General features: G+C 36.9%; 1 protein-coding gene across 1 annotated transcript; it reads left to right on the forward strand.

Moving 5' to 3' along the window:
- Nucleotides 1-7,026: 7,026 nt before the first annotated feature.
- USP26 (ubiquitin specific peptidase 26) lies at nucleotides 7,027-9,759 on the forward strand (the record flags this gene model as incomplete). The annotated part of the gene is made up of 1 exon (XM_084869933.1): nucleotides 7,027-9,759. One exon carries the CDS (start codon nucleotides 7,027-7,029, stop codon nucleotides 9,757-9,759), a length of 2,733 nt encoding a protein of 910 aa, XP_084726059.1.
- Nucleotides 9,760-11,078: the final 1,319 nt, after the last annotated feature.

Below are 11,078 nucleotides of genomic sequence, written 5' to 3' on the forward strand. Positions count from 1 at the left end.
GCAGCATAATATTCCATTGTGTAGCTGTACCATAGTTCTTGGATCCAATCATCTGCTGATGGGCACCTAGGCTGTTTCCAAATCCTAGCTATTGTAAATTGTGCTGCTATGAACATAGGGGTGCATATATCCTTTCTGATTGGTGTTTCTAGCTTCTTGGGATATATTCCTAGCAAGGCCTTTTTTATTGTGATGTTTCCACTTGATATTTAGAGTCAAATGTTCTTTAGGTACTGTAAGTGCTCACATCCTTTTTGTCCCTGAGAGCACTGGCCGCAATACCCAGCATGGATCAGACACTCAGGAAATCATAATACACAGCATAGAGCAAAATTTCAGCAAATACTAAATGACCAAGAAGATTATGTAAAGTGGATTCGAAAATTAACAGTGAAGCAGACCATTTGTATCAGAAGTTTTTTGTTTGTCTTTAAATATTTTTATTGATTTTTTCACAGAGAGGAAAAAATCTAGATAGAGAGCTAGAAACGTCAATGAGAGAAACATCGACCAGCAGCCTCCTGCACACCCCCTACTGGGGATGTGCCCGCAACCAAGGTACATGCCCTTGACCAGAATCGAACCTGGGACCTTTCAGTCTGCAGGCTGATGCTCTATCCACTGAGCCAAACCGGTTTCAGCTGTACCAGAAGTTTTTATTCTTACAACCAGCTTATTGACACCGTAGGTCATGGCTCCAGATTTCATAGGAGTAGTGCAGCTTTATGAGTTTCTGGCTATGTTTTGAGATCAGCAGCTAGCCCAGTGTGTTGCACTAGTAGTAGATCAGTGAAATATAATGGACTGAGTTTATAGGTAAAATGAGAGAAAGGCACTTTGGCTCTCATAACTTTTTAAAAATATATTTTATTGATTTTTTACAGAGAGGAAGAGAGAGGGAAAGAGAGTTAGAAACATCGATCAGCTGCCTCTTGCACACCTCCAACCAAGGTACATGCCCTTGACGGGAATCGAACCTGGGACCTTTCAGTCCACAGGCTGACGCTCTATCCACTGAGCCAAACCAGTTAGGGTGGCTTTCATAAGCTTAAAAAAAGTTTTTGTAATTAATTTTAGAGAGAAGAAGGGAGAGAGAGAGAGAGAGAGAGAGAGAGAGAGAGAGAGAGAGAGAGAGGGAGGGAGGGAGGGAGAGAGAGATATCAGTGTGAGATAAAAACATCCATAAACTGCCTCCTACACTGGGGATCGAAACGGCAACCTGGGTATGCACCCCAACTGGCAATCAAACCCACCACCTTTTGATGCACGGTCCTACACTCCAAACCAACTGAGCTACATTGGCCTGGGCTGACTTTTGAATATGTCTGTCATCCATATATTAATATTTTGAATTTGGTGTGGGAGTGGCAAGGGAAGAGGGAATTCACTACTGCTGAAGTTTAATTTAGGCTGTATAGAAGAGTCACAAAATGCTCTTTAGTGGAGTCTTATGGAACTGATACATTTTAGTTTAAAACCTTCTTAAAAAGAACAATCAAAGGAAGCCCCCCAAAACTTTGGGCGATGAAGAAGAATCAAGCAGGTGATTTAAGCTTAAAATGTGCTAGGATAAGTGAGCAATGATTAGATCCCTCAGCTCTGCATCAACAAGATGTGGGTTCTTTTTTTAAATTTCTTTATTGATTAAGGTGTTACATGTGTGTCTTTATTCCGCCATTCACACCCCCCCCAAGCAAGATGTTTTTTAACCTTAATGCTCAGTGAGCTCAAAGAAGTGTCCTTTATTCTGGATTGGAATGTAAGCAAGTTGAACTGTGAAGAATGAGTGAACAGAAACATCATTTTTTGATACATGTGTCTCTTAAATATGTTTTTGAAGGCAGGGAATGGAAATGTCAAGAGGGTCTTAAATTATTTCAGCTATCATTAGAAATTAAAATTTCTGATAAATGCAGATCAGCTAAGATTAAAACTTTTGAATGCAGGCTAGAAGTGGTTCTTGGGTTACATGTTCATTTTCTCAAGCGGTTAAAATTGGAACAATTAATACTTTTTTGTGTGTGGAGAAGAAATAGTTTAAACTATTACTAACCATTAAAGTAGGACAATGAGAACTATATATAAATAATACAGATTACTTGATTTTGCAGTTAAGCTTGAATGTTTTTGCAGCACCATTTCCACCATGATAAATATGATTGTCTTCTCACCTTGATTCATGTGCACTTTTGTATATGGATTGGTGCAATCCCACTCCTCTGAACATAGGTTAATAGATAAAGTATTTGATGAAATAAAAATCTCATTAATTGATTCCACGAATTTTTAGTTTTTGATAATTTGGACAGGGACTGAGCAGAAGTTTCCTTTGGTATTACTCAGATTTGCTGAGCAAGTTAATAAAATAATAGAAAAAAATTAAGAAGATATTTAAACTATGTAGAGTAGCTGAAGCCGGTTTGGCTCAGTGGTAGAGCGTCGGTCTGCGGACTGAAAAGTCCCAGATTTGATTCCGGTCAAGGGCATGTATTATACATTGGTTGCGGGCACATCCCCGGTGGGGGATGTGCAGGGGGCAGCTGGTCGATGTTTCTCTCTCATCGACGTTTCTAGCTCTCTATCTCTCTCCCTTCCTCTCTGTAAAAAAACAATAAAAATATATTTTTTTTTAAAAAAAATAAATAAACTATGTAGAGTAAACATAACTTCCAATCAATTGTTGGTCATAGCTTTCTGATATAAACATTTGTTGTGCTATGTGCTGACCTATTTATTAACTCATATTGGTCTACTACTTAGTTATCCAGAAATTTTTAATTTTGAGTGATTGAGTATATCTGAACCTCCCCCACTGGTTTGAGTATAAGGATTTCGCTCAAGTTATGTGGGCCCTATTGCCAGAGTTAGCTATAGGAACCTATCTATATATGATGGGCAAGAAATTGCTATTTATACTTTTTTTTTTCTCAATGAGCTAGATATTCTAGAGTTGACCATGGTGTCTGTGGGATATTAGTCACTAATATAACTTTTTTTTGAGTCACTTAGGTGTCCTATAGAGGGTTAAGTGTGGAAGAAGCAGGCAGTGGGGGGCATTGATTTTGATACTTCATAGACTAAATTTTTGGAGGATCACTAAACAGTGTCTTTTTAACATATGTGTTCCGTGCTCAATACAAATGGGCTTATTTTTATGGCCATTGGAAGGAGCCATTGCATGGAGAAATATTCATCACCAACAGGGTGATGTATTAGTTGTTAGGGACAGCAGTATATCAGACATCCATTTTAATATCTTCCTAGAAAATGCAGGGCTTTGGAAATAATTTCTTTACTTACTTCATACTCAAAAGTCTGTCCTTATCTTAAACACCTTGTCACATATGATGTCTTTGGAAAGCTGGGATATTTGGCTGAAAGTTTTCTGTATATTTTTTTACCATTTGACCATGTTGACCATTTGAAAAGCAGTTAGTTAATCATTTGGGGGCCTTTTTTTCATACCCTTTTCTGGAACACTTAGTGGTTCTACTTTGACATGTAGGATGCAGTGATCATAGTGCAGTGTCATGGTGCTGTTCCTCATAATCTGATTGGACTTTCTCTTTCCTTACATCAGTGGCTTGCTGTCTTACTGTTTCCTTTTACTTACTTTCTGTTAGAGTGTTGTTAGGGACCCCCACCAAATACTGAGCAGAATTGTCAGATGCATTTGGCTTGCCCTGAAGCAGGCAGTGTACATAGAAATGTTAATATGCAAAGAATTGAGGTTACAGCCAAAACCGGTTTGGCTCAGTGGTAGAGCGTCGGTCTGCGGACTGAAAGGTCCCAGGTTTGATTCCAGTCAGGGGCATGTACATTGGTTGCGGGCACACCCAGTAGGGGGTGTGCAAGAGGCAACTGGTTGATGTTTCTCTCTCATTGACGTTTCTGGCTCTCTATCTCTCTCCCTTCCTCTCTGTAAAAAAATCAATAAAATATATTTTTTTAAAAGAATTGAGGTTACAGATTTATCACTTAGTTAGACAAATTAAAGGTTTCTAAGGAGAAGATGAGTGGTGTGTGTTCAAACCTAAGAACTTGTTTGGAGAGTTCTTGGACTGAAGTTCAGAATGCTGCAAGTTCTCATGCCAGAAGTGATCCAACTTAGGCAAATTTGATACAACCAACTTGTCGACATATGTCTCACTGGTGGTTTAAAAGGGAAGGCAACTGGGGAGTAGAGAAATAGGATTACTTCAAGAAATTGACCTACTCTACCTTGTGGAAGGTGAATACTAGGCACTTTATGTTATATACAAAATGTTATTAATTTGTGTAGAATGTGGAAGAAATTTTAGCTAATCAGAAGAACAATGCTAAACTCTGATTATGAAAATGGTAACTTTACATTTGAATTCCATGTTTTGTGAAGCACAAAACAGATCTCACACTTGCTTGCCCAGGTTCTGGGTAAAATACCTTATATTTACTTGTCCATGGATGGCTAAGTATGTCTGATGGTGTCCACATAATAATTTCTGGAAAAGAGATTATGAGACCTAAGACCTGCTAGAAGTTGTTTCATATGATTTTCCCATTTGCTTATGTTTGAGGTCCAGGTTTACTATATGGCTTCATGACAGTATTCCTGAGCCCAGCTGACCCTGGAATCTACTGATGATTCTACTTTAGACAGGTGAATATGAACATGCTTGCAGGTATGATAAAAGCAGGACCAAAGATCCTGGAGATGGTCTGTTTAATACACCCATGGTCTGTTTAATATTGCACCCATGTTGAGCACAACCAGTTTACTTCTAGGCCATATGGTGATGCATTAAGGAACAGAAAGTAGAAATATGTTAATTAGGACTTAGTAAGAAATTTATTGAGTGCTAACTTGGTTTTGCCCCTGTTATAATGACCAAAAGGACCCAGGCCATTGACTTATTTCCTTTATTAACATGGGGAATTCTTCACTCTACATGGATTATACTGACCTTGAAACTTTGGACATGCCTCCATAGGAACAGTAAAGGCAACATTGGAGCCAATAGGAAATTCTCCACTCATCACATCCTGTTTTTATAAATCTTTTATACTTGTGTTTGTTTATTCAGGAGTAAAGCACATTAAACACAATCTTGAACTGATTCTCTGTCATCATTTTAACAAACTTTCAAAATTGTGATGAGTTTTTCATGGTCTTGCTCAACATGACTTCAAATTTTTAATTACCTGGTACTTATCATGAAAATGTAGATATCTTAGACCAGTGATTCCCAAAGTGGTCTATATCGACCCCCAGGGGTCTATGACAACCTTCAAGGGGTCTACGTCAGCGAAAAAAAAATTTGGGGGTCCATGAAATGAAAATGGGGGTCCACGATAGTGGATCTCAACATACACTGATAGTTCCTATTTACTTACATCATATTATCTTATAATATAAAAACATATAAATTATTTATAAAAGTACCTATGAAGTAAAAAAATTATTATACATGTTTATAAAATTGTGTAAGTTGTAGGATAAAAACCTGCACATAATGATATACCAGTATCATCTTGTTACAAGCATACGCGCAGTAAACATTCTTGCCAATTTTTGTCTCAAAGCTTCGCGAACTTGCACCGACTTGTTCAATTCGTCACTCTATAAATATGAATGTGAGAAAAATACGTTCATTCGTTTCCTGAATCTTGAATAGGAAAGTGCTGAGAAAATATTTTAAAAAATATAAACTGGTAGTTTATCATACAAATTATAGTGAATCAGTGTTATTTTGTTTGAGAATGCCCGAGAAAAGTAGGTACATTATTTTTTATTAAATTTTAACACTAAACTTCACTACAGTTAGAAATTTACAAAAAAATCAATATCAGGTAAGTAGGGGGTCTACCCAAAACCGAAAAACATGGCAAGGGGTCTACGGCACAAACAAGTTTGGGAACCTAAGACTTAGACCATGCCAGGTCATCTTAGCTTGTGGAAGCTAAAGATAGCCTGTTCTCTGATACCTGCTTTAAGCAGTGATAATTTAGAATCCCACATGGGGCAGAGTGTGTAGATTTTCCCCAATTCCATGTGAAAGAAAGGAACATAACTGCATTTTGAAGGAGGTAGATTGATTAACTATTAGTGGCCCATGTATAAAGTCCTCTAGCTTTCTGGATATCAAGAGATATTCATCTGGCCCTGGTCAGTGTGGCTCAATTGGTTGGAGTGTCATCCAGTAAACTGAAAGGTTTTGGATTTGATTACTGGTCAGGGATGTACCTAGATTACAGTTTCAATTCCCTGTCAGGGGCTATATGGGAGACAACCAATCGATGTTTCTCTCTCATCTCATTTCATATCTATCTATCTCTATCTCTATCTCTATCTCTATCTCTATCTCTATCTCTATCTCTATCTCTATCTCTATCTCTATCTCCATCTCCATCTCCATCTCTATCTCTATCCATTCCTTTCTCTCTAAAATCAATAAACCTATCCTTGGGTGAAGATTAAAAATAAAATAGAGATATTCATCAGTTATTGGGTTGAGGGCCACATAGTACCTTCTACTTTCTTATTCACACATTGTGGTTACCCTGTGGGGTCATTCTATGACAGGAGGATTAATATATTATATACATGCACTTGAGACACTGTTCATTATGTTCTTCACCCATGTATTGAAAGCCTTCCAAGTGTTTAATTATATCAGTTGAAGTGGGGAAATTAATACAGAATTTATTATTTTGCAGTGGAAAAGAGATTTAGTGTATGGGAGTAGAATTTGAATTCTAGCCAAACATTTCTCTGATAGCTTAAATAATTTTTCTTAATTGTTTTTCAGTAGTGGCTCTACTTTGGGAATCAAGATTCTGTCCTCATGCCCTCAACACTAAATATGTGGGTATCCAGAACCTGAAGAGGCTCTAGTATAAAACCAACACTGGAAATAGAATCACTTTGTATAGAGAACTAAAGTACCATTGCTTTAGTGTTGTCTCCAGAGGTGAATTTGCAAAACAATTTGGAACTTCAAAGTTATCAATAATTCAGGATACATATATTTTATTTATAAAGAAAATATGGCTGCTATAAAAGTACATGGTTTTGTTCAAATATGGAACATGGAGACTGGGATGTCTAAATCGAAAGAAGCAATTATTGAAACAATGAAAAGAAAGAAGAAAATTAGATTGATAATAAATTTCAGCACTGGAGAATATGCAACTTTTCAGCTAAGTAATAATGTTAAAAATGTAGTCTTTAGATCCTATGGAGAAAATAAAAATTACCTGCATTTAACTTTCCAAAATAATAGCTTCTTGTTTATTAAAAAATTATCCTCTAGAGATGCTGAAAAATTGACAAAGTTCCTAGATAGAGTCCATCAAAAAAATCTTCAATCACCCATGAGAACTGATAGGGGTGGAGATGTCTTTGCCAGCATAAAAACACAGAAGAAAATCAATAAAACTTTATTTCACAAAATCTATCAGAAGTTAATAAGTGGATTTCTTGAACTAGGAGAAGGAAGTATAACACCTGACCTTCAGAAGTTGCCTTTGGATACATCAGAATTATCAATGCTTACTTGTAAAGAGTTATCAAAAGAGGGATTGGGGAAGAGAAAAAGGATGTCCTCATCTGATTCAGAGATACATGAGAAATTTCGGAAAAAGAGTAAATCTGTAAGAAACAAGAAATCCAAGAGAAATACTTTGAAGTATATAATTAAAGAAATGTGGTTGAAAGAGTTAAACGAAAATAAGTATTTGGATTATTTATTAGAAACCAATTCTACTGGAAACCCTTACCTAGATGCCGCTTGTTTTCTTAAAACTCTCTCTGAGAAAATATATTTGACACTTCTGTTGAAATTATTGTGTAGTAAGGATGATCCAGAGTGGGAGAGACTCAAGATGGCCTTTGACTTTTACCCAGATAAACTATGTCAAGGCCTCCCCAATTTGGGAAATACCTGTTACATGAATGCAGTTTTACAGTGCCTATTTTCTGTTCCATGCTTTGCTTATGATTTACTCTATCAGGGTTTCCCATGGAGTAAAATTCCCCTTGATGCTCTTAGCATGTTCCTGTCACATTTGCTTATTTTGAAAGACATTTACAGCATAAAAACCAAGGTGAAATTACTTGTCAATATTAAAAATGCCATTTCAACAGTTGCAGAGGTATTCTCTGACGACACACAGAATGATGCTCATGAGTTTTTAGGTCAATGTTTAGATCAGATGAAAGACAACATGGAAAAAATAAATACAATTTGGAAGACTAAAATTGAATCTGAGGAAGAAGATTCAGCCCAGCAGTTTTTTCCTGGCAGTGCTGTCACCAAAAAGCTTGTTTGTCCTGTCATCACTAATTTTGAGGTTGAGTTGCTGCACTCTATTACTTGTAAAGCCTGTGGTCAGGTTGTTCTCAAGACAGAAGTTAGTAATTATCTTTCCATCAACCTCCCCCAAGGAAGAAAAACACATCCTTTGTCTATTCAATCTACTTTTGATCTTTTCTTTGGAGAAGAAGAGATTGAGTATAAATGTGGGAAGTGTAACCACAAGACTTCTGTTTCAATGCACAAATTCAGTAGGCTACCCAGGGTCCTTATTATTCATCTGAAACGCTATAACTTTAATAAGTTTTGGTCGTTAAGGAAGGATGACCAGGAAGTCACTGTTTCTAAATATTTAAAATTGTCTTCTCATTGCACTGAAAGTACCAAACCACCTTTTCCCTTGAACAAAAATGTACATATTAGGGATTTAAAATTCTTAAAATTCTCCCAAAGGATTAATTTTGAAATCCTTAGGTCATTGACATCTTCATTAAAATTGATCTCAAAATCCAAGGATTGCCTGGCTCCACACAGTGAATCAGACAAAGAGTCTGAATCACAAAAGTACCAGATTTTTGGGTTAAGCAAAGAACAGAAGCAAAGCAATATAGGAAAACACTCTCAACTGACTGCAACAGAGTCCATATTGGTAAACTTAGGATATGGTGCAGCCATTGATAAAGACCTAATAGTACCAGGCTTAATGAGGAATCTGAAAAATACCAACCTTACTGTGGCCCGTGAAGATGAAGGTAAACCCACCAGTGGCCCAGACACATCTGCAGAAGTTCATCTTCAAGAAGTCCCTAGAGATCCAAAACTAAAGAAATATGAGAAAGCAAATATGTTTGCAGCTGTTGATAGTATCACAGAGACTACTAAAGATTTTTATGAAGATAAAAAAAACAGAATTTCAGAAGAGTTCTCAAATGTACCTGGACAGACTCAGCAGTGTGAAAAGGTAAGAATCTATGAAGAAGCCCTTTGGCAGGCACTGTTTCAAAGCCTTCCAAATACAGATGCCCAGATGTATACAGATAACCTTACAAGACCTACAGAACCAAGTCTCCAGGAGGCCAATAAGAATTCACCAGGTGCATCGTGTTCCAACAAAAACCTGGAACCCAAAGACTTTTTAGCTAAGAAGAAGGCAGGAGCTAAAGCCAAGAAACCAAATCCCAAGATAAAAGATGCTTATGCTTATCGGCTCATTGGTGTTATTAGCCATCTTGGGAATACCCTAAATTCAGGCCATTATATCAGTGATGCCTATGATTTTGAAAGGAAAGTCTGGTTCACTTATAATGATATGGATGTGTCAAGTATCCAGGAAGTTCTCATGAGGGAGACTAGGCTTAGCACTGGGTACATCTTCTTTTACATGCACAATACGATTTTTGAAGAGCTGTTGGAAAGGGAAGAGAACTCCCAGCCTCATAGCACAAAGGCAGGGAAAAACCATTAGAAAGAATAAGAAGGAAAAACTCCTAGTTGCACAAATCTGCTTGACTGCTACACTAGCTACCACTTCTTCCGTGGAAAGAAAATTATGAGCTTTAGCTGAAGATGCAGAAGCAGTTAACATCTAGGACCAAAGTTCAAGCAGAAACACTTATAGAAAAATCTCTATTCTAACCCTGATATAGACACCTCAATCCCACAGTTCCAGTTTCTCAACGTCCTTTTCTGCTAGTGGACTAGAATTGTGCTTTCCATATTCTAATGCAGTGGATTCCAAGTGTGGTCCTTGAACCAACAGCATCAAAAGCAGGAGGAACTTGCTAAAATGAAAATTCTTATTCTATTATAGAGCTACTTATTCAGAACCTCTGGAGGATGGGATGGGTAGCAATTTCATGTTGATCCTGATGCTTGAGCAAGTATGAGAACCACTACTGTAGTGTGTACAGTGTATTGGTGTGCTTTGATGTATATTTTAAATGTTTACATTTTGTAATGGTGTTTGATTACATCTTTTCTGTATTATATTCATGTATGTATTTTCTTTGTAAACCTGTTAATATCAAAACACAAAAATTACTCTTCTGATCATACTTAGCAATTTGATAGAAAAGTTGATTCTGGATTCTTGGCAAAACAAGATAAAACAGTTGTTGACGTCCCAGCAATAAAAATGTAGTTGCTGGGATCCTGGCAATAAATAATAGATAAAGAGGTGAAATTATGAATCCTTTTGGTCAGATATAGATGAGATTGAACACCAAATCAAGTCTCCAAATTATTTGCTGAAGACCTCCTTTTCCTCTATTCCAAATGGGTTTTATATCACTAAACTTAAAACTTGAGGATGAAGAAGTTGAACTGCCCTCAAGAAATTGACCAACTTTTCCTATTTGTTTGCTAGCAAGCTGTTCTTTGTTAACTGAGCCCACTTTGCCATTTTGGTCTTCTTAGAGGGATGCTTGCATGACCTCAAAGAAACATTGATTACCAAAAATTTAACTGAAGCCTTGAATAATCCTCTTCATTTAACACTATAATACCGGTTCCATATTTCTCTTACTTCTCTGTACCTTATAACATGGTGGCCTTCTTCCTTCAATGAGTAAGAAGTAAATGCTTTATTTTAATAAAAATGTTTTTACTGATTTCAGAGAGAGGAAGGGAGAGGGAGCGAGAGATAGAAACATTGCCAGACATCAATACATGCTTTAAAATGGATTTGTGGGATTTGACACAATATTAAAAATGTGCACCTGAATATTATCTGCTTCTGAGTAAAAGTCTCATGGATCCTGGGTTGGCCATATTCTGTTAGCATTC

The sequence above is a fragment of the Pipistrellus hanaki genome (genome assembly GCF_964339955.1).
Source record: "Pipistrellus hanaki genome assembly, chromosome: X".
NCBI classification, from domain to species: Eukaryota; Metazoa; Chordata; class Mammalia; order Chiroptera; family Vespertilionidae; genus Pipistrellus; species Pipistrellus hanaki.